Source organism: Pantherophis guttatus, chromosome 9, assembly GCF_059756535.1.
Source record: "Pantherophis guttatus breed Tessera chromosome 9, ASM5975653v1, whole genome shotgun sequence".
Taxonomy (NCBI): Eukaryota; Metazoa; Chordata; class Lepidosauria; order Squamata; family Colubridae; genus Pantherophis; species Pantherophis guttatus.
This window is the reverse complement of record NC_142071.1, coordinates 2,491,517-2,516,078: the sequence shown is the minus strand read 5'-3', so window position 1 is coordinate 2,516,078 and position 24,562 is coordinate 2,491,517. Positions and strand designations below refer to the sequence as shown.

General features: G+C 42.8%; 1 protein-coding gene across 2 annotated transcripts in view; it reads right to left on the bottom strand.

Moving 5' to 3' along the window:
• The window catches only part of GPAT4 (glycerol-3-phosphate acyltransferase 4), a 30,302-nt gene extending 8,694 nt beyond the window's left edge, over positions 1 to 21,608 (bottom strand). Inside the window, exons 1-4 of one of the 2 annotated variants that reach the window (XM_034405531.3) lie at positions 21,465 to 21,608; positions 9,208 to 10,001; positions 1,958 to 2,027; positions 1,560 to 1,872 (exon numbers count right to left, since the gene is read on the bottom strand). In XM_034405531.3, coding sequence (XP_034261422.1) covers positions 1,560 to 1,872; positions 1,958 to 2,027; positions 9,208 to 9,372 — 548 coding nt within the window. In that variant the 5' untranslated portion in view covers positions 9,373 to 10,001; positions 21,465 to 21,608. The remainder of the gene's footprint in view (positions 1 to 1,559; positions 1,873 to 1,957; positions 2,028 to 9,207; positions 10,002 to 21,464) is intronic. The other variant, XM_034405533.3, reaches the window with a different exon arrangement.
• Between the last annotated feature and the right edge of the window lie 2,954 nt (positions 21,609 to 24,562).

The window sequence follows — 24,562 nt, the reverse complement described above, 5'->3', positions numbered from 1 at the left end:
CGGTGTGGTTAAGTAAATCGCTGCGGTGGTTAAGTTAGTATCCCGGTTGTTAAGTGAATCTGGGTTTCCCCATTGACTTTTCTTTGCCAGAAGGTGAACCCGGGATGCTGCAACCATCGTAAGTGTGAGACAGTTGCCAGGCCTTTTAATGTCGACCACGTGAGCATGGAGATTTGGCGACGGTCTTGTGAAAAACAGTCGTTAAGTCACTGTTTTTTCAGTGCCGTGGTAACTTTGAATGGTCACTAAATGAACTACCGGTACCGCTATAGGGTGTCAACCCTGAAGCTGGCCTGACCGAAGCCATTCTGACCGCTTCAGTGTTGCCACACTGGAGCTGAGGGATAAGGGATCCCAATTTGAGATACCGTATTTTTCGGAGTATAAGACGCACCTTTTTCCCCCCTAAAAGGGGGTGAAAATTTAGGTGCGTCTTATACACTGAATGTAGCCCCGCCCACCCACTGGCCTCCCCCACCCTTTGGCCTCTGCCTCCCAGCAGTTTACCTCCTTGCAAGCAAACAGCAAGGAAAAAAACAGCTCCTTTCAGCTTCAGCACAGCCTGATTAGCACAAGTTGATTGGATCGGCCTCCCGACTCTCAGCTGATTTGCTCTCAGCTGTTTTGCGCAGGGCTCTGCTGCTTGCTGCAAGGAGGTAAATCGCTTGTGCTAATCAAGCTATGTTGAAAACGAAAATGAAAGTAAAGCAGGCTGTTTGCTGCAACGAGGCAAAATTGCTGGGAGGCCGATTTCTTTTTCTTCTTTTCTGCACCAAAAAAGGTAGGTGCTTAATGCATTGTAAGCCTCCCTGAGTCTCTGGAGAAGGGCGGCATATAAAAATAAATAAATAAATAATAAATAATAATAAAAAAAAGGTGCGTCTTATAGTCCGGTGTGTCTTATACTCTGAAAAATACGGTAGTTGGGATTCTGTAGCCAAAACAGAATATTTTCTCGACATTCTCACATCTGGTCAGAGGAAGGCTTGACTTGTTTGGGCCAAATTATTTAATGGGTTTTTATATTGTTTTTAAATTTTGTATTATATGTGTTTTATCTTTTGGCTGTTCACCGCCCTGAGTCCTTCGGGAGTAGGGCGGTATATAAATTTAATAAATAAATTTAATAAATAAATAAATAAATTTAATAAACAAATAGATAGATAGATAGATAGATAGATAGATAGATAGATAGATAGATAAATAAATAAATAAATAAATAAATAAATAAATAAATAAGGCGGGGTGATCTCACCTGGCAGCCAGACCGCCCCGTGATTGGACCATGTGACTGATTGCTTTGAGAAAGTGGGAAAACTTTTACTTTTATAATTGGGTGCAAACGGCAGGAACCTTCAGAGTCGGTTTTCACCAGATCTGTGCCAATGTGATATATCCAATAAAGCTATTCTTTGAGGAATCTACCTGCCTTGGAGTTTTGCTTGCTATGGGTCTATTACTTGGAACCCTGACATAGGGTTCCTTCAGGAGAAAGAATAAGGTGCCCCATCTTCCTCCTGGCTGTCCAATGAGAAGCCCGAACCTGTCCTGGCTCGTACCTGAGTGGCAGCAAGAAGCAGTAACGGACCAGGAAGCCCAGCCCCCACAGGATGGTGAGGCGTAGACTGATGTAGTGGAAGTTGTAGTTGGTTCTGCTCAGCAGGTTCCAGGATGCCAGCTCTTCTGCCGAGAAACGCTTGGTCACCTCATCGTCCATAATGCTCTCCACACCTCTGCGGCAGAAGTAGAAGATGTCGGACAGCTCAAAGTCGGGGGCATCCAGGGTCTTGCTGGAGGTCCTGCGGTTCTCCTTGATCTCCTCTTCCAACGAAGTGGGCTCTTTGGCAATGATTCCTGCAACAAGACATGCGCCTTTTCCAGCCAAACAATAGAAGTGGTGCCTGATGGGACCCCCCAACCCCCACCGCTCTTAAGAAAAGGCACCTGGCCCTCTTACCGTTAACGCAGGGCTTATAAACAGGGTGGTTCATCTCTTTGGCGCCCCGCTCAATTCTTAACGTTGCCCACTGCAAGACATAAAGAGAAAGAAGAAGTGAGATCCTTCGGAGCCGGCTGTGAAATCTATTTCTTTGAACCAGGGTGGGTCGCTATGTATGCAGATGGTAAGGAGCAACAAGTTTAAGGAAGAGATCGGAGGCTGGCAACTAACACAATGCCTTAGTTTTATCCTTGGGGTGGGCAAGCAGAAGCTTGTCCACCCCAAGGATAAAACACCCAGACAGAAACTGATCGACGTGGTATATGCAGTACAATGCAGTGAGCCATGTGCAGATCTGTACATTGGGGAAACAAAACAACCACTTCACAAACGCGTGGCGCAACATAGGAGAACAAACCCATCAGGACTAGTTTCAACAGTCCATCTGCATTTAAAAGACACAGGCCACTCTTTTGAAGACAACAAAGTCCATATTTTGGACAGAGAGGACTGCTGGTTTGAAAGAAGGGTCAAAGAGGCCATCTGTGTCAAAACTGAAGAGCCCTCCCTCAACAGAAGGGGAGGGATACGACCTCATCTATCTTCAGTCTACAACAGAGTCCATTCAGCACTTCCAAGAAGGCTCCACACCCATTTGCACCACTCAGATGACCCTGAGGACACAGATAAATCTCCAATGGTCTCAAAACCCTAAAACAGGAGTGTCAAACTCGATTTCATTGAGGGCCGCATCAGGTTTGTGTTTGAGCTCTGGGGGCCGGGGTGGGCGTAGCCAGGGTGGGTGTGGCCAGCATGACATCACTTGTGTTGGGCACCTGTGGTGGCCACAGCACTCTGCCAATGAAAACTTGCCCCCAAGCTCTGTTTTCGGCTGCAACGGCCTCCTGCAACCCTCTGCCAGCAAAAACGGAGCTCAGGGGGGCCGCACGCATCCATTTTCGCTGGTAGAGACTCTGTGGGCCAGTCCTTTGCTATTCCCAGGGCAGCCCTGCGGGCCAGATCCAAACACCCTGCGGGGCAGATCTGGCCCACAGGCCTTGAGTTTGACCCCTGCTCTAAAAGGATGCAAATGACCAGCTGTCTGCAAGGAATATAAATCCTTCCATTTCCCACCATCCCATCATAGCTGAAGAAGCTTCTTGGATGCGGAACATCTTCAAAGAAAAAAACAGAAAGTCCAGTTGCCTCTTGAAAAAAGCCCCTTTGGGACAACCATGACCTGGATGACGGAGAATCTCCACAGACATAACGCAATGCCTGTTTAGCAGTTCATCTCACATCATCGGGTCCAAAAATGAAAACGGAGCGGTGCTAATTTCCTGTCCTGTTTCACCAGCTTCTACTAGGCTGCTACTGATTCTGGCATCTGCTGGACAGGATGAGGTCAAGCTCAGCAGCTTTGGGTTAACAGGCCCTGCATATGCTCTGTGGGAAGAAACTTGCCAATTCAACCCTCAGCAATTTGCAGTCAAAAGTTAAGTTCAATCAAATTACAGTGAACAGAGCATGCAAAACTGGGCTAGATAACTTTATAGAGCTCGACAATGTGATCTAGTCACCCATCTGGCTGAATTGTTATTAATTACATTTATGGTCACAGACCCAAAGACTGCTAAACTGTAATCTGTTTGATAGCTTTGGTCTTAATGTGCTGCGTGATTTGTAAACTATGGATCATGTATTATTAGGCTGTGAGAATTTACGATAATTATAGCTTATTCGAGGAATGGGCAATTTTTTAACAGCTGAGGAATGAACTATTCATCTTTTATTATTTTTTGAGATGGCTGGTTGAGCAGAGCTGAATTTTGGAATATTGCTTTATTTTAATTTTTTAATGAGTACAGCAACACAGCTGTTTTAGGGCTTATACTGCATTAGTTGCAGTGAAATGTGAGAAAACTGCATCTCTCAAATTTCCCTTTTGACCTGGATTGCTGAAAATTAATGCCATGCTTTGCCAACCACAAATATACCCAACCATGGCATAATAGGCTGTGTGGAACCAGTGATTCTGTTCTGATCATGGGCTTCTTATAAAGTAGAGCAGTGTTTCTCAACCTTGGTAGCTTGAAGATGGGTGGACTCCAACTCCCAGAATTCCCCAACCAGCTGCGCTGGCTGGGGGATTCTGGGAGTTGAAGTCCACCCATCTTCAAGCTTCCAAGGTTGAGAAATACTGAAGTAGAGGATGAGTCATTAGAGAGAAGGAATGCTGGACCAAAAGCCTTTGGCATAGAACAGCTCTTCCTGACATCTTATCTTTGCCTCTTCCCACTTCATTCCTTTCTTATCTAGCCCGTTGAGTGGGGAAAATTAAGCTGCATTTTATGTTATGGGGGAGGAGGATACACCCACCATCTGAAATAATTCCCTTTGCTTGTGGACAGTGAAAACCTGCTCTTGGAGACCGCTTGAGCAAAGAGGAAGCTTTCCAGTGGCTCCGTTTAAATCTGACCATGGATTTCTTTAAAAAAAAAAAACACCAAAAAAACTTGGCTGGTTCAGATGACAACGGAGATGTTATTGCTGCTTGTTGGTGTCTGCAACTTTTATTTGCTTGTTTTTAGATATTCCACTCTAAACACCTTCCTTTTGGCAGTGTCTAAAATCTTGACCACACCTCTTGAAAAGGGCATGGGAATAAGACAGGGAAAACAATGCCCAAACCCAGATTATAAGGCTAGAAGCTTGAGGCAGCTTCCTCCTAATTAGATGAAAGCTCTGAAAAACAAAAAGTGCTGGCTTAGAGTCAAAAGGAGGATTTTTTAAAATAAATCATAACCGAAACGCAAATCCCAGGAAGCTCTAGAGATGGAAAAACACTTCCAAGCTGCAGAATAATCAGCAGAAAGTCCTGCCGTGGTAGGTGGGGCTGGAGTTGGCTTCTTTAGTGCTAGTTCCTGCCTGCCTAACCTTTGTATCTGGCGTCGGACAGGCTGAAAGGACAAGGGGAAGCGCCCACAAAGTGCAGCGGAAGAGGCAAACGTGGAGATGCTCAGTCATCCAGGTCGTGGTTGTCCCAAAGGTGCCTTTTTCAAGAGGCAACTGGACTTCCTGTTTTTTTCTTTGAAGACGTTTCGCTTCTATTCCAGTCAGAGCTGAAGAAGCTGCTTGGATGAGAAGCGAAACGTCTTCAAAGAAAAAAACAGAAAGTGCAATTGCCTCTTGAAAAAGGCACCTTTGGGACAGCAGAAGAGGGCATTTATACCTGGCTGATTTTGAATATCCTGGGCATGCAGTCCTCTCCTACCCCTCTCCCTTCTTGGTCCCTCTCTGGGTTGTTCCTGCTTTTCTTTTTGGCCCAAACGCCTTCGTTTCACATCACAACGTCCACATAGCTTCCTGAAAACAATTCCTGGAAACGAACCTATCATTGCATTATACAAAGGTCAGGCTCACCCCTAGGGGTGCCTCTCCCCACCCCCCATGTTACTTGCCTGCCAGTTGCAGCCCTTTCTGGACCGGGACGCCCTGCGCACGGTCACTCACGCCCTTGTCACCTCCCGGCTGGACTATTGTAATGCTCTCTACATGGGGCTCCCCTTGAAGAGCACTCGGAGGCTCCAACTGGTCCAGAATGCGGCCGCGCGGGTGGTTATGGGCGCAACTCGTTGTGCCCGCGTGACACCCCTCCTGCGCGAGCTGCACTGGCTCCCAGTGGTCTTCCGGGTGCGATTCAAGGTGTTGGTCATCACCTTTAAAGCGCTCCATGGCATAGGACCCGGGTACCTTTGAGACCGACTTCTGCCACCAGTAGCCTCCCACCGGCCAGTTTGCTCCCACAGAGAGGGTCTCCTCAGGGTGCCATTGGCCAAGTTATGTCGGCTGGCAACACCCAGGGGGAGGGCCTTCTCTGTGGGGGCCCAGTCCTGTGGAATGAACTGCCCCCTGAAATGCGTAAGATCTCCGACCTCCGAGTGTTTCGCTGTGCACTGAAGACCCTGTTGTTCCGCCAGGCCGGGCTATCAATATAACAATTTTAAATTGGGGTATTTAAAATTTTGGGGGTTTTAAATTCAGCCAAATTTATTTAATAATTTTAAATTTTTAATTGATGTTTGTCTTGTGTTTTTAAATAGGCTGTACACTGCCCCGAGTCCTTCGGGAGAAGGGCGGTATAGAAATAAAATTATACTTATACTTCCCATCTGACCCTCTCAATTTAACACAGGCTTATTAAGTAAGAACCTTAGAAGCATGGCCGTGCCTACACCGTAATACGCACAGCAAGGGATGAAGCCTGGAGCTCCTGGAGGAAATACGAAATAGATACCTAACAAAAATAGTGCTGAATCCTATTTCTTGACAGACTTTTCAACTTTCACGTTGAAAAGAAGGAAAAAGAAGTTGGGATGGGAGAAAAAGAACACAAGCAATGCTTGAACGGTAGCTAGAGAGATGACTCTGAAAGGTTTTCAGTCCTAAGCGGAGCGTTCTGACCTACGTCCTACAAAGTACATTATGCAAAATAAGCATGGTTGCGTAGTACAAGCTACACAAAACGACGCATGCTATACAAGAAGATAAGAAGTTAAAACCTAGTTCAGCAGGGCAATTTAAATAACGATCACAGAAGCTGGAATTTTTAAAGGGGTACTATTTTTTTTTTTTTGTATTTTTCTTTGCTTTTCTTAGCATGGAATAAGGTCAGATGGGATCATCAGAAAAATGTCAGAAGCCCCTCATTCAAAAAATTACCTGCATATATTATATTCAGCTGACATCTGGGGGAAAAGTATTTGCAAAGGTTCTGGCTCTTTTCCCAAAACAGATCCCACTGAATCTAAAGCTCTGTGGAAATCCCTGGATGGAAATCAACACTCCCACCGGGTTACAGGCAACTCAAGAGGCTGAAGACCCCTCAGGCTGGAATATTCCACTGGCTACCAGGATGAAGTGCGGGTCGGCCTCCTGCCAGCCATCTCATCTTTCAGCTTCCTGCTGGTGCTCGACCAAAGAATTAACAAAATGTCCTGGGAAATCTCCCTGAAGGTCCCAGAGGACACTTGTGAGTTATGGATTGAAATGGTTAAAGGATGGAAAGAAGAGCAACAGAAAAATGAAAGTTCCTATGATGGAGGGTTAGGAACAAAAGGGGGGGGGGCTTCGAAACATCAGCTGAGGGGTATTTTCTTATTTGTTTGTAAATGACGCAAAAGTGAGGTGTAAGGTTGCTAACAGCACCACATTGTCTGGAGTGAGACAAACAAAAAGGACAGGTTCCTAAATTATCTCTGTACGTGAAAAGATGAGGCACTAAAATGTCCATCACTAAAATGTCCATTAAGGTAAAGGTAAAGGTTCCCCTCCCACATATGTGCTAGTCGTTCCCGACTCTAGGGGGCGGTGCTCATCTCCGTTTCAAAGCCGAAGAGCCAGCGCTGTCCTTGGTCATGTGGCCAGCATGACTCAACGCCAAAGGCGCACGGAACGCTGTTACCTTCCCACCAAAGGTGGTCCCTGTTTTTCTACTTGCAATTTTTTGTTACTGCTAGGTTGGCAGAAGCTGGGACAATGGAGCTCACCCCATTATGCGGCGCTAGGGATTTGAACCGCTGAACTGCCGACTTTTTGATCGACAAGCTCAGCGCCTTAGCCACCGCGTCCCTGACAAAAAATGTCATTAAAATGAATAAAATAATTAAACAAAATAAAATGTCTATTACCAAGTACAAATTACTTGGTCAAACAATCACAACATGCTGATAGAATCTGAAGTAGGGTGGGCCAGGTCTCAAAAGGGATTCTGAAGTTGTGCATGGAAACACTGACCCAGAAATGCTGTTAAAATACCCTAATTTTTTTTTAAAAAAAATATTACTGATGTCACCAACTTTCTTTCAAAGGAAACCAAAGAAAATCTCAAAAAGCATTCTGCTATGCAGGTTTCAACAATGGCATCTTAATTCTCCTTTATTTCCTGTTTTTTTATTTTTCCAGTTTATTACCCCTAACCCGATAACAGGACCTGCTTTCGACATGATCTATTTACGCCAGGGTGGCTAAAAATCAATGATTTTTTTAAAAAAATCAAAAAAATCAGATTTTTTTTATTTAAATCGGATTTTTTTTAATTTTTATCGAATTTATTTTAATAAAAAACTTTTGGGGTAAAAATCTATCATAAGATAGTTTTCTATTTAAGATACATAAATAATTTAGTTTATTCAGCATGAAATGGAGCTTAGTTATGTAGCACAAGGCTGTATATTCTGCAACACCGGGACTATCGGTGAGTCAACAGCGGGTCAAAGGAGTAGCAGAGAGTAGCAGAGCAAAGAGCAGTTGCTCTTTAAAAATTATGATTTAAATCGAGTTGATTTAAATCAAGCCTTTTTACTAGTGATTTAAATCATGATTTAAATTGTGATTTAAATCAACTCGATTTAAATCAACTCCACCCTGATTTACACAGTACGATGAGTTGATTTTAGAGGATTTCAAAAATAATGAACACTGGGAAAAACAGAAGTAATAAACGTTCTTATTTTAAGTTAAGACTCCCAAGTGTCGTGTGTTTTCTGAGCTGCTGAAATGAGGGTTTTGGAGGAATAAGAAAGAAAAGAGGACACCTCATTTCCCAGTGGCTGGCTCCCTAGATTATAGTTGTGTGACTGCACCAGCCAAGGCTCTGGTTGAATTAATGAACGGTGGTAACGGACGTACAGGTTCCCAGGGTGCGCATTGAGTTTTCGGGCGAGGCAGCCCTCAAGAAGTGAAAAATGGAAAAAAGAGGGAGGTTTCTTTCATGCAACGGCTTCAAGGTGACCCTCAACATAATGTATTGCTTGTTCTTATGTTTCCCCCCACCTTCCATCCTTGAAGTGATGTGGGTGGGGAGGGAGAATATGGTGTTACGAGGCCAGCTTATGCTTCCTTTTTGGTCTACATCGGAAGTCTGTATTTGAGCAGTAGGAGAAGAGCTGCTGTTGGCTACTGTCTGTACGGCTGTTACACCATTCTGACCTGAGAGCAATCCCCATGCGGGGGAAATGTTAATGGTTAAGCAACACGCTGCACCTGCCTGCCAGGGACATCTTCATTTGTCCTTATGTCACAAGTTCCAGTGACGCTGTCACCCATGGCAAAGCTGGACTTGCCTGAAACTCCCCGTTTCTTAATCCAGCATACAAGACCTGTGTCGCAAGAGCTCCGATTCGTTCGTTTTGTGTTGGCTGCTGGCACAACCCGATCTCAGGATGCTTCCCCCGGCCCCCAAGAATGTTACAGCAGGGTGAACTCACCTGGAAGATCTGTAGAAGGGTTTTCATGTAGAGACGACGGATGCCAAAGGAAACTCCAAAGATGGCTGGCACAATGATGAAGACCAAAAGCAGAGTGAAGAGGACGGTCAGGGAAATGCCCAACAGGTTAACTACCAAACTGTCAAAGGACAGCAGTAGAAACATGATGAAGGGGAAGAGGGCAGGCTGGGCCACGCTAAGCCAGTGCCCTGCAAATTCCTGAGGCAGGAAGAAGCTGCCTGGGCAGTCAGTCAGTCAGTCCGTTCCCCTGTTAACCAACAACAACCTTGAGTGTGTAGCAGGTCTCTGGCCTATCACAGGGGCCATTTCAGGGTTCACACCCTTCCTCCGGTGGGCTTGAGGTGGGCAAGAACCCCCATGATCTACTCTGGAAAGAGGCCACAGCACAAACAGAGACTGGGAAGACTGGCTAAGGGTGAGATGGTTACACAATCGTTCACTGCACAAGCCACTGGAAGGGCAGGGAGAACTGTGCCCAGAAACAGCTCTCCAAATGCTGGCAGGAGAAGTCTTGTTTGAGTTTTCGGAAGTACGCAACGTCTCTTTGCAAGAATGAGGTGTGCTCCTTCTCTTGTTCTGCATTGGCGGAAAAGCTGGTGCTTTTGGAAAACTAGAGCCCTTGCCTCCAGGGCACAAGAGCCAGCTCTGGTTCTCCCGTGAAACGGGTGGCAAAAATCCTTCTAGATCCCATCCGCCGCTGAAAACTGCAAGATGTTCTCTTGTCCATGGAAGATCTTCTTAAAAGTACAGCGTTCCCAGATCCCAATCGCTACCTGAGGAAAGAGAAAGAAGGAAAGAAAAAATCATCTCAGTGCAACCACAAAGGAAGTAGTGTGAGGCCACATAACCACTTTTCCTACGAGAACAGACGAGGGCAGCAGTTTCTCACTCAAAAGGCAGCGAAGGGAAAAGTCAGGGAAAAGCAAAGCAGGACACAAGACCTTAGTGGGGTCTGCTAATGACTGAAGAATCTTTTTAGGTCCAAGGACCCACAAATAGGATTCCTACTGTGTTTCCCTGAAAATAAGACCCTGTCTTATATTTTTTTGAACCCCGAAATAAGCGCTTGGCCTTATTTTCGGGGAGGTCTTATTATTTCGGGGTGCGTGGAGCAAGGTGGGGCTCCTCTTGCCATCTTACCTGATTTCCAGCTCTGTGTTTAAATATTTTCGGGGGAGGCTTATTTTACTGCATGCGCTCAAAAGCCCGATTGGGTTTATTATCCGGGGAGGTCTTATTTTCGGGGAAACAGGGTAGCTTAAATACTCACCCGTATTTATGTTACTCATCTGTGGTCTTAAAAAGAAGAATCTCCTCCTAATTTGGGGAAGCTTCCCACCTATTTGATAGAAGGAAACTGTGACTTGCCAAAGTGGCCGAACCAGTGACTAATTATGAGCCTGGCATGCTGTCACAGTAACAATGGAATCCTAATCACTAGACAAAGTGTTATGCCCATAGAACCTCCTCCTTCAATCTGGCCCTCTTCTAACCTTTGGGGACTGCAACTCCCATCGGTTGGGACAAGGGGTGGGTCCTACTTACCTTTACTATCGGTTCGCAACGGGAGCGTGCGTGTGTGCGTGCTCACTTAGCTCACTTGTACACATACTCTTCTGCACATGCGCAGAAGCTTCTGCACATGTGCAGATCACCGGTGATGACGTCGTGGCGGATGGGCAGAACCTCCCGCCGGTTTTACTACCGGTTCTATAGAACCGGACTGAACCGGGGGCAACCCACCACTGGTTGAGACACTCGGGAGTGTACAATTCTTGAGGGCAGCAACTTCGAAAGACTGATACAGATTATTTCCCAGGATTATTTTTCAAGACAACATGTCTACAACTTACATTGCTTCCCAACAACATATTATTAACAAGGCATTATCTATTTTTATTTTTGATACTGTAAAATCTTTTTTAAAAAAGAAGTCACTAAGACAAACTATATGGACGTGAGTGGAACACTGTCCCTCAAGCATCAAAAAGCCCCGTTTTTTAGATCAGGGCTCTCCAACCTTGGCAACTTTAAGCCTGGCAGACTTCAAACTCCCAGAATTCCTCAGCCAGGCTTCAAGTTGCCAAGGTTGGAGAGCCCTGATCTAGATGAATCAGATGCAATAGGCTTGCACTAGGAACTTTTCCTGATGGTCTCAGAAGAGGACCGTGGATCAGATTATGGAGGGAACAAGAAAAGAAAAGAGGTAGTTAAAGGATCTGTCGGTGTTAAGGTAGTTAAGGGATCTTCCTGAGAAAAGAGGTAGTTAGGTTTAGGTTTAGGTTTATTTGATTTGTATACCGCCCTACTCCCGAATTAAGTTAAGGGATCTGTCTTCTAAACCACTAGAATACATTGAAAACATTAGTACTACGTGCCACTGAATCACAGATGTCGTCGTAAACCAGGCATTTTCAAAGTTGCTATTCACTTTTTTCTTCTTCAAAGACTGCCCTGAAGAAGTACGCTAATAAACAGGAAAGATGTACATGGAATAGCTAAATTAAAAAAAAAAAAACAGACAGAAGTGCACATGCTGAATCTGAACCCAAATGTTCAGATTTCCCAAATGATCGGGAAATTCCCCTTTAAAACATTTCTAGACATTTTCTGAATGTAATGTAAAAATACAGTTTAATCCAGAGGTCTTCAAACTTGGGAGCTTTAAGACTTGTGGACTTCAACTTCCAGAATTCCACAAGTCTTAAAGCTCCCAAATTTGAAGACCTCTGATCTAACCCATGAAGCACTTCACTCCCGAGGAAAAAAAAAACTTTATAAAAATAAACTCCCACTTTATAGAAAACTCTGCATTTTACTCACAGTAAACAGAAATCACATGGGAATGGAATAAAGAGCTGGAACTGCCATCCAAGGAGTTTCCGTTTACAGTTCAGAGGCAGAAGCAAACAAAGTCTCAGGAGAGCAACTCACTTCCAGGCAGCCTTCAGCGAGATCTTAACTGCAATAGCTTATAGCCTTGCATCACAGCTGGAACGGAACAGCAATCAGATGTTTGCAACCACGTGTAATCCCTACACAGTGTTCCAAGAGATTCCAGAGTACAGGCTCGGGATGAGGAGCGTGTTTTTTTCCATATACAAATACACCAGAATCATGACAACCGACTCTGCCTGACCAGTCCTCAACTAACCCAAGAGTTGGCAATAGGGACAGCATAGCTGGTTCCCCACGGGGCGAACGGATCAGAACTGTGCACCTGATGCAAGCTGGAGCAGAGATCAAGATTAATGTCAATCGTGAGACAGTTGATTATTACAGTCCCAAGGGCAAGAGTAAAAGATATTTAATCTGATGGCTCTCAAGACGTGTTTGGATGCAATTTCCAACTTCTCCAGCCAATTTGCGGGAATTTTAGTTCAGATGTTCTGGAGCAGGGGTCTCCAACCTTGGCAACTTTAAGACTTGTGGACTTCAGCTCCCAGAACTCTGGGAGTTGAAGTCCACAAGCCTTAAAAGTTGCCAAGGTTGCTGGCTGAGGAATTCTGGGAGTTGAAGTCCACAAGTCTTAAAGTTGCCAAGGTTGGAGACCCCTGATTTAAAGAGTCAAGCTGAGTTCCATATTTCCAACAAGGGTGCCAGGGAGACTTTGAGTTCTAGTCCTGCCTTGGGCATGGAAGCCATCTGAATGACCTTCAGCCAATCCCAAAATCCCTAGAAAACTGCATGGACTTGTCATGTAGGCCATTAGGACTTGATGGACCATAGAGTACTAAGTAACAAGATCAGGTCTTCAATCCACTGACTTGTTGGATTGACAAAACTTTCCAACGTTGAAAGGCTGGTCTCTCTCTCCGCAGTAAGAAGCCTCCGAGAAGGCCTTCCCATTGTTGAGCTTTCCATTTCCAAGGAATCTGTGCTCATTGGGATGACAGCATCATGGGAACCAAGCCGGAGAAAGCCATCCTACAATAGTGCAGCTGTTTAGGATTTAAAGCTATAATCTGGGCAGCTGCAGGAATTCTGGGAGTTGAAGTCTACAAGCCTTAAAAGTTGCCAAGGTTGGAGACCCCTGGTCTGGAGGATACCTGACTGGTAAAAGGTTCACGTAAAGAGATATTCATATCACAGCCATCGGGGAAAGCCACCTCTTAAATGACAAGTTTACAACTTGGCAGTGAAACCACTGACTGCTATTATGACATTGATTCAATTCCAGCCAGGGAGATTATATTCTTTCTGTCTTAATATTTGATCAAAATGTTCACTGGAAAAGGTAGATAAAAAAAGGAAATTCAACAATTAAAGTGTGGATTCAATTGCTGTAAGGCAATGTTTCTCAACCTCAGCAAATTTAGGATGTATGGATTTCAACTCCCCAAATTCTCTAGCCAGCACGAGGAATTCTGGACATTGTCTCTTTCCGGGCTCAAGCATGAACAATTTAGAAAACTAAAATTAAGAATGAATATTTTATATATTTTGCACCTCTGGGAAATGAAGTCCTTGCCCCTTGAAGTTGCTGTGGCTGAGAAACGCTAAGATAGTGACTAATCAATAGTCACTGATTTTTTTTTTTAAAGGATTTGACAAATTAGGAGAGACTTATTAATGTCCATAGGCCATGACTATAAAATTAAATATTCAGGCAGCGAGTGAAAAGTTCTCTGATCTGATATTGTATGGCTGCAAGATTTTAAGCACAGCCCTCTCAATTCCTGGCAAATAGATGGGGAAGAAATGGAGGTAGTGACAGATTTTATTTTCCTGGGCTCCAAGATCACCGCAGATGGGGACTGCAGCCAAGAAATTAAAAGACCCTTGCTCCTGGGGAGGAAAGCCATGGCAAATCTAGACAGCATACTAAAAAGCAGAGGCATCACCCTGCCAACAAAAGTGCGTATAGTCAAGGCTACGGTTTTCCCAGTTGCAATGGATGGCTGTGAAAGTTGGACCATAAGGAAGGCTGAGAAGGCCAAAGAATGGAGGCCTTTGAACTCTGGTGCTGGAGAAGACTCCTGTGAGTCCCTTGGACTGCAAGGCGATCCAACCGGTCAGTCCTAGAGGAGATCAACCCTGACTGCTCTTTAGAAGGCCAGATCCTGAAGATGAAACTCAAATACTTTGGCCACCTAAGGAGAAGGAAGGACTCCCTGGAGAAGAGCCTAATGCTGGGAAAGATTGAGGGCAAAAGAAGAAGGGGACGGCAGAGAACAAAGTGGCTGGATGGAGTCACTAAAGCAGTCGGCGTGAGCTTAAATGGTCTCCGGGGGATGATAGAAGACAGGAAGGCCTGGAGGAACGTTGGACACGACTTTGCAACTAACAACAACAAAGAAAAATGTTCAACTTAGTTCAGTGGGGGATTTACTGATATCAGTAAGTTATAATAACTGTAGCCTGAAAAAACCCAATACTCTCTTTTCACAGGTTTCCAGATCCAGTTTGGGGAATATATTTCCTGCCATAGTTTCCTACTGCACTTTACATCCAAGCTGCTTCATTGATCAGAGGAATTTGGCAAAACTGTCACTCCTAGGATATGTCAAGGCCCACATTTTTCAAGTCCAAAATTCATGACTCCACAAAAAGCAAACATTGCTTGTTATTTCTCAATTATGTGTCTTCAGCTGTACTGGAGTAATATCCAAATATGCACACACGCGCACACACACACACACACAGAGTGAGAGAGAGAGAAGGAGGGAGAGGGAGGCAGGAAGGGAGAAAAGTACAATATGTTATTCTCAGATCCTTAAGAAAGGCAGCTTTTAAATAGCTAGCCTTTACAGGAAACAAAATCTTGAGTTCTTTTTATCTGCTCCACAGTTTCTCTTTGATTCAATAATTCTGTTTTGGCCCCAAATCCGTTTAACTCAACAACCTGCAAAATAAGCTCTTCGCGTTATACAGAGCTCTTATGCATTTCTGAGGAAAATTCATGCAGGGCATTATTTAAGATGCATCTTCGATGTACTGAAGATGCACTTTAAATTGCAATTATAGATTAAGATAATGAGTTAACTTGTTTCTCTCCTAAAGTCGTATATCATAGGTAACTTGTAGAAGATACTCTATTATGAGACAAAAAATGTCTTCATAAATACAAAGCTTCCCGTTAAAAATGTTAAATGTTGCTCGAAAAACATGAACACTTTTTCAAAATGAACCCAGCTTCCTCAACTGGTAGAAACTGGGCAAGCTGTAGCTTCTCCTATTATCTACTGAGAAAGTCAAATAATGAGTGAGAAAACTGAAGTTTTGTTTTGCAATAGCACAAACAGCATATGCTCTCGGTTCCTCATATAATTAAGACTGTAGTCCGAAACCAATTCTGCAAAATTTACAAACAAGTTGCTACAAGCTCAGCCTATAAAATGTTTCCGCTGCATAAATAGTTGGGAGTCTGCAGTTCTCACGAGAGACATGGGCCTTCCCTCAAGCAGAGACTACTGTAAGCCACTAAAGCTAAAATAAAAATAGCTTTTCTTTCTCAAAGAAGGGAGTGGACGCAATCTGTTAAATTTGACAACCACAGCCCTAGATAAGTTAAGAGTATTACTTACATAATACATCGAATTTAGAGGCTGCCCAATTCCAGATGACTTATATAATAAGAGGAGAGGACAGAAAAAAAAAAAAAAACAAAATGAGAGAGAACATCATGACTATTTAAAACATTTACAAGTAAAGGGCAATTTCAAAAGCAAGGAAGCTAACGCAACCTCCCCACCGCTGACTCAAAATAAACAATGACTGGAATATTCACTGACTCGGTTCCTATATCAGGCTAGGACATAATAATTGTGCTTGATTTGCTTTTGATTTAGCTTATGCTATTAAACTATCTATTGTCTTTGGTAAGGTATAATTTATAACCGAAGATATTGCATAAACTCAGCTGTAATTTAATAAGCTACAAATATGTAAGCCATGGGAACCAGCAGCTCACTGCTTGTTTTATGTACAATGTTTCTTTTAAAAAAAATTACTACTATGTTCTTTCATTCAAGGTATTTTTCTGAGAATCCTTATAATGCATTTTATATACATAGTTACACAGGCAACTTTAAACAGTTGTTTCTGAATGAAGCTAACCTACTTTTCATGCTTCCTGGATGATACCCGTGTCATAGTACAGGGGATCCTTGACTTATGGCCACAATTTCTGTTGTTAAGTGAGATATTTGTTAAGTGAGTTTTGCCACATTTTACGACCTTTCTTGCCACGGTTGTTAACTGAATCACCGCAGTTGCTAAGCTAGTAACATGGTTGTAAAACTAATCTGGCTTCCCCATCGACTCTGCTTGCCAGAAGGTCGCAAAAATTGATCACGTGACCGTTGGGACACAGTCAACCGTCGTAAGTATGAACCAGTTGCCAAGCGTCAGAATTCTGATCACGTGATCAGAGAGATGCTGCAATGGTCGTTCAGTGAGAAAGTCACTTTTTTCAGTGCCGTTATAACTTTGAACGGTCACTAAATGGATTGTTGCAAGTCGAGGACTACCTGTAGATACCCTCCTATCTACTATAAATAAATATAAATATATAACTGAAAGTAACTACAAGTAGGTATTTTTGTGTTCTTTTTCACTCTTTATTTTATTGTTCCATTATTTTACTTCTGTTTTACTTTTCTTTTTATTGCTGTAAGCTGCCTAAAGTTGCCCCAGAGAGATAGGTGGCAATTAAAATAAATAAAATAAAATAAAATATAAAATATAAAATAAAATAAGTCAGTATAAGTATCGCCAAAGCACCAGAGGGCAAGACAAGAAGATCATAAAGGGCAGTTTCAATCTGTAACTAAGGAGAAATTTCCTGCCGCTGGTAGCCATTGATCAGTGGAACTCCTTGCCACCAGAAGTTGTGGGTGCTCCATCGCTGGAGGTTTTCAAGAAGAAATTGGACAGCCACTTGTCCGAAATTGGTATACAGGGTGAGTTTCCTGCTTGAGCAAGGGGCTGGACTAGAAGACCTCCAAGGACCCTTCCAATCCTGTTATTCTATATTCTAGTATCTGCTAGTATCTAGTATATTTTTAAATACTCATTCAAATACTTAACTGATATTTTAGGAGCTCAAAAGATTTCAAGAAAAAAAAGCTACCCAGTTGTCTAAATAGTGCGGGCACGCCTAATTATTGTTTTCTGGATAGCTGAACCACAATGCTGAACGACCGAAAACCCCCACACTGAAGGCTTCAATTCAATATGGTTTCCTGAAAGTATAACCCTACTCAACCCCTACATCTTGCATAAATACATTGTGAGCCTTGTGAATGTTCTCTTCAAAGGCTGCGGTGTCGTTTCTGGCTCTCTCACCGGCTGATTTGAGAGATGGGCACAGGGAACATGGTTAAAGAATCTGAAACATCCTTCTGGAATATGCCACATATTTTCAGCGTGCGCTTAAAACCTGGCTTCTAAGGCGATTTCCTGTATTGACATAATGTTGACACATAGACACAATTGGACGCAATTTATAAGTCATCAGAATTTAAATAATCAGAAACCCTGAACAGCTTGTTTTCAATCATGGTAACATTTTCATCTGTCCTCTGAAATTGCCATTATTAACAGTATTTCCATACAGTAAGTAGACTGTGGCTTCCTGAGCTTCTCTTATGCTTGGAAGCAACCAGGAAAACAAACCAGTGACGATTGCACAAATCAATCCCAAATTTTCATTTGAAACACACGACGACAAAGCACAATTTTATCCTACTGCCGTCACATTACGCAAAGACCCATTTCTCCGGAGAAGGCTGATGCGGGGAAAGGTGGAAGGAAAGAGAATAAAAAGGAAGACCAGCAGCTAAGGGACACCCTTGGAAGATCTAAAAGACCAACCTGGGGACAGATCTTCATGGAGAAAATATATATTCCGTCCTTCCGAGGTCAGTAAAATGAGGACCCAGATTGTTGGGGGCAATATGCTGACTTTGTAAACCGCTTAGAGAGGGCTGGAAAGCACTGTGAAGCGGTATATAAGCCTAAGGGCTATTGCTATTTTCCTTCCTTCCTTCCTTCCTTCCTTCCTTCCTTCCTTCCTTCCTTCCTTCCTTCCTTCCATCCTCTCTCCCTCCCAGTGGTTAGAAGGCAGTATTGAAGGCTAACTCTGCCCACTGCCAGCAGTTCGATCCTCACTGGCTCAAGGTTGACTCAGCCTTCCATCCTTCCAAGGTCGGTAAAATGAGGACCCAGATTGTTGGGGGCAACATGCTAACTCTGTAAACTGCTTAGAGAGGGCTGGAAAGCACTGTGAAGCGGTATATAAGTGCTATTCCTTCCTTTCCTTTCCTTTCCTTTCCTTTCCTTTCCTTTCCTTTCCTTTCCTTTCCTTTCCTTTCCTTTCCTTTCCTTTCCTTTCCTTTCCTTTCCTTTCCTTTCCTTTCCTTTCCTTTCCTTTCCTTTCCTTTCCTTCCTTCCTTCCTTCCTTCCTTCCCTCCCTCCCTCCCTCCCTCCCTCCCTCCCAGTGGTATGCAGCATTGCAGGCTAATTCTGCCGACTGCCAGGAGTTCGATCCTGACCGGCTCAAGGTTGACTCAGCCTTCCATCCTTCCGAGGTCGGTAAAATGAGGACACAGATTGTTGGGGGCAAGAGGCTGACTTTGTAAACCGCTTAGAGAGGGCCGTAAAGACACTGTGAAGTGATATATAAGTCTAAGTGCTATTGCTGTATGTATGGAGTCGCTAAAAGCTGACGTTAACTTGATGACACGTAATTTATTTAATTTACATCCCACCTTTATCATTTTTTTACAAATAACTTAAAGCAGTGAACATATCCAACACACCTTCCTCTTCCTATTTTCCCTGTAAGGTGGGTTGGGCTGAGAGAGAGGGACTGGTCCAAAGTCACCCAGCAGCGTGACTTTTAACGGCTATAAGGCATCACTTAACGTTCTCCCTGATGCCTTCACCGCTAGACCAAACTAGCTCTTATCAAATCTTTAGAAAAGTAGTGAGGGAATCTTAAATGATATAAACTCACCTTTGTATCAACTTAATGGTAAATCCATAAACGCCTCAACACTATAAGGCACCAGGTCAACAGCGTCTCTGCTCCTCTATCACTCAAGACTGTTGTCATAATTTTGACATTTCTATCATTCACGTCCACATGATACATTACTTCCCTGCAGCATCAAGCCCATAGATCCATATCGATTTGTATCAGTCTATATGCACCTGTATCGGAGCTACAATTCCTTTCATTCCTAGCTATAAGCAATGGCCAATGGCCATGCTTGCTGGAGATGACACAGATGTTGCAATCTACAAATATTTGAAGAATGCCAGATAGAGAATGCTGAACTACAGCATGTATGCCACACTCCATCTGCCTGATTAGCAAGGTGATTATTACCGCTACTGATAAGATACCTTTACGCTCATTAAAATTATTCCAAAGAGATTTTTACCATAGTAAAAGCATTGCTAACAAAAAGCCTCTGTAGTCGTATTCTGACCATTAGGGGAAAAGTCCTATAAATTGCTAATTTAGTTATTGGAGCCAATTAAAATACTCCAAAAGGACATGCAAGGTTCTGAGTTTGCCAAGAGTCATTATCGGCCAGATATTCTTGAAATCAGAGAATAGGGCAGAAAAAAAAAAAAGGGTATAAAAATTAGCCTAGATTTTAACCCAGATTGCTTAAATTGCTTGTTTTGGTCTCATTTAGAATATACACTGCTCAAAAAAATAAAGGGAACACAAGCAGAAGACATGCGAGATCTGAATGAACGAGATAGCCTTATTAAATACTTTGTTCTTTACATACAGTAGTTTATACACTGCTCAAACAACTAAAGGGAACACAAAACTACTGTATGTAACGAACAAAGTATTTAATAAGGCTATTTCATTCATTCAGATCTCGGAGGTCTTCTGCTTGTCTTCCCTTTATTTTTTTGAGCAGTGTATTTCTATTTAGTTTTTTTATGCTTTTTATTGCTTTAAAACGTTTTTTTTTAATGCTTTAATTATATATTTTTTGAATTGTAAGCCAGCCAGAGTCCTTGACTGAGATGGATGGCTATACAAACTGAATAAACACACACACACACACACCTCTTGAACATTAAGACTGCTCTAGAGAAGTGCCTTTCAATTCCAGCAACTTGAAGATGTGAGGACTTCAACTCCCAACATTCTCTAAATCGGCATGTTTAAAGGCGCTATTATTCTATATTCAATGGAACAGAAGTGGCTTACAGAAGTTGTGGGAGCTTCATCCCTGGAAGCTTTCAAGAAGAGACTGTCAGAAATGGTGTAGGGTCTCCTGCTTGGGTGGAAGGTTGGACTAGATGGCCTCCAAGGTCCCTCCAATGCTATTATTCTATATTCAAAGGAACAGAAGTGGCCTACAGAAGTTGTGGGAGCTTCATCACTGAAAGCTTTCAAGAGACTGGACTGCCATTTGTCATAAACGGCGTAGGTTCTCCTGCTTGGGGTTGGACTAGATGACCTCCAAGTTCCCTTCCAAATCTGTTCACCTTTTTAAACCTTACAGCCTGCCCAGGTTGGAACCCCTCCCCTTTGAGTTAGATTAAGAACCTTGTTGGCAGTTCGGCGGTTCGAATCCCTAGTGCAGGTCTCCTGCGTGAGCAGGGGGTTGGACTAGATGACCTCCAAGGCCCCTCCAATGCTATTATTCTATATTCAATGGGACAGAAGCGGCCTACAGAAGTTGTGGGAGCTTCATCACTGAAAGCTTTCAAGAGACTGGACTGCCGTCAGTCAGAAACGGCGTGGGGTCTCCCGCTTGGGGTTGGACTAGATGACCTCCGAGGTCCCTTCCAACCCTTTGTTCCTATTATAAAGCTGGCTGGGGAATTCTTGGAAGTCCACAGGTCCATAAAGCTGCCCAAGTTGGGCACCCCTGCAAAGGCTCATTATATCAAGATCGAATCCCACATCCTTATTTTTTAAAAATATTTATTTATTATACTGCCCTACTTTTGTCCAGGAGATCCAGGTTTGGGGGGGGAGGGGAGCTTAGGGGCGACCCCTCCCCCCTTTTCTTCACACGACCCCTTTTTATGACAAAACAGGCGCCTCCAGCCCCCCCTCTTCCACAACATGGCCTTGTGACGTCACTCACTTGTGACGTCACTACTGCGAGGTAGGCCTGAGCGGGGGGGGCAAGGCGGGGCCTAACTAACCGACGTCTCCAAAGCGACCCCCCCTCCCTTTTCCCCTCAGCGACCCACACCCCCTCAGCCCCCCGAGGGCAAAGGGGCGTGGCCGGGGGCGGGTCACTCACCTGCCGCTGCCCCTTCGGCCCGGGCCCCTCCCCCACCCGGCCACGGCTGAGGAAACCGACGCGCCGTCGCCGCCGCCACAGCTGGAGTCGCGAGGGAGCCGCGCGGGCGCTGGCGCGCATGCGCGCTCTCGGACCTCGACGTCACCGCGTCGGAGGCGGGTCTTCCACGCCCGGGATGCTCCACCCCTTTTCCACCTTTGAGACCTGCCTCCTCCCTTACCCATCTCTCTCACTCTTTCTCTCCCGAGCAACCAATCGGAGCTCGGCTCACATCAGAGGCGGACGGCGCCTGCGCAGAACAATTGCCCCCCCCCCCCCAGTTAGTTCCCGCGCGTCTCTTTCTGCCTTGACACGTCAAAGCTTTTCGGGTCATGGAATGGGGGGCGGGGGTGGAGGTGGGGCTGGTGACGTAGGCATTGCGCCCCGTTGGAGGGACGTTCCTTGAGATCCCACCCTCGGGCCCCTTTTGGACCAATGAGGAACCCGCAATTCTTTGCCCGGTGACTCGGATTGAAGCGGAGGAGCTGCCAGTCTGATGTGGCCTTTTGAGGGAATAGAGAGATGGAGATGGAAAGATAAATGATAACGACCAGACCAGAACAGAACAGAACAGAACAGAACAGAACAGAACAGAATAGAATAGAATATGAAATAATAGAACAGAATAGAAAACAATAGAACAGAATATGAAATAATTAGAATAGAAGAGAATAGAAAATAATAGAATAGAATATGAAATAATTAGAAGAGAAAATAATAGAATAGAATATGAAATAATTAGAATAGAAAATAATAGAATATGAAATAGAATAGAAAATAATAGAATAGAATAGAATATGAAATAATTAGAATAGAATAGAATAGAAAATAATGGAATAGAATATGAAATAATTAGAATAGAATAGGACAGAATATGAAATAATTAATAGAATAGAATAGAATATGAAATAATTAGAATAGAATAGAATAGAATAGAATAGAATAGAACAGAATATGAAACAATTAATAGAATAGAATAGAATATGAAATAATTAGAATAGAATAGAATAGAAAATAATAGAACAGAATAGGACAGAATATGAAATACTTAATAGAATAGAATAGAACAGAATATGAAATAATTAGAATAGAAAATAATAGAATAGAATATGAAATAATTAGAATAGAAAATAATAGAATGGAAAATAATAGAACAACAGAACAGAATATGAAATTATTAATAGAATAGAATAGAACAGAATATGAAATAATAGATTATAATATGAAATAATTAGAATAGAATAGAAAATAATAGAACAGAATATGAAGTAATTAGAATAGAATAGAAAATAATTAGAACAGAAGAGAAAATCATAAAACAGTAGAGCAGAGCAGAATAGATCAGAATATTTAGAATAATGAATAAGTGACACTTGTAGGAACTAAAAATATATCCATAAGATGTTAGTATAGAATTAGCTCAACCTTTCACATGTTATTAAATGTTGATCTCGGCCAGGGGTGTCCAACCTTGGCAACTCTTGCTGACTGGGGAATTCTAGGAATTGAAGTCTAACCGGTCGTAAATTTGCCACAGTTGTTCAGTCCTGAGCTAGACAATCTCAATCAAAACCTCTGTTTTGATACAACGTTATTTCAATACAATGATACCGTGTTTATAAAATACATTTAGATTGTTACTATTTTATTAGCTGCCTTAGAATGTTAAAAGTAGAGAAGGAAAAAATGGATGTTCTCCCAATATTAAATTACAGTTTTAGATATTAATGTTGGAAGCGTTTTCATTATTTGACTTTTCTTCAAAAATAAATATGACTATATACTGACAGCACGAAGGAAGAACAAACATCGAAGTATTTGTTTTACAGTAAAAGTTTACAAAAGAGGTGTTAAACTAGGTTACTTATTATTAAAATTGTCATCATATTGTTGCATTGTGTTTGTTTTTATGGGTGTACATGAATAGCTGCCCAGAGCCACCCTACAGAGGAAGTAAGTAGCATAAAAAATAAATGAGGATGCATGTGTTTTGCTATGCGTTAGAAAAAATAATGAACAAAACAATTTAGAAGTTTTGAAATACTGAAAAATAAACTGCAGAAAAACGGAAAATAAACAGGAAGACGGAGAAGCTGCGGAGTACATAATAAAAACTATTTATTAAATGTGTATGCCACCTGAAACTCAATGATTCTGGATGCCTCACAATAAAAACAATTACAATAAAACATACAAAATAATAATAAAAAAATCAGTCACCAACAAAAAGAAAACAGGGTTTTTAAATTCTGCCATCCCACAGAAGCACTTCATACAATTGAACCGTTTTAACACTTTAATTTACAGTCGATCAGTATTTTTCAAAGTTGGCAACTTTAAAGTTCTGCTTAGGGAATTCTGGAAAAAAAAATATATATTTTTTTAATTTGAGTTGCCAAATTTGAAAAACGTGAGTTTAAATTCTCCAGATACTAAATTATTTAATCCCTCGAGTCATTTACTTTCATTTTAGAATTCCAAAATAAAAACAGTGCCAGATTTTCCTTTTAACAGTTTTCAAAGTGGCGTCTCTCTGACTGAAACGAAAACCTTTTGAAGGGCAAGACTAACTCGCACCATCTTTTTCATACAACTTTCTCACCAATTAATGATACAGGTTATTAAATCACTGATGACTCTAAATTGTTTCTATATGCCTCTGCCCACCCCTTTTGCCTGGAGGAACTTTGAAGAAGTCAAATACTCAAAATACTGAAGGATTTGAAATATTAACATATTTTGAAAAGGAAGTACAGGGCTCTGCTTAGAAGGGATGAAATATCATTGTATTGTCGGAAGAAATGTCCATCTGGGTTCAGTTCCAAGTGGGCGGAAAAGACACTGGATTCATGGAAGTTGCTTGGAAAGAAGGTTTATTGATAAACAGGATCACATGGTTTGAGATCCTGGGCAGAAAAGGGGGCAGAGATGCTGAGAGTTGCCTGGGTTTTATGCTCTCTGTTGGGCTTTGAATTTGAGCTCGTGTTCTGATTGGTTGTCAGACTCCCATAGGGTCATGCAGGGGTAACTCTGTAGTCCTGAGTCCCAAGCTTGGTTGA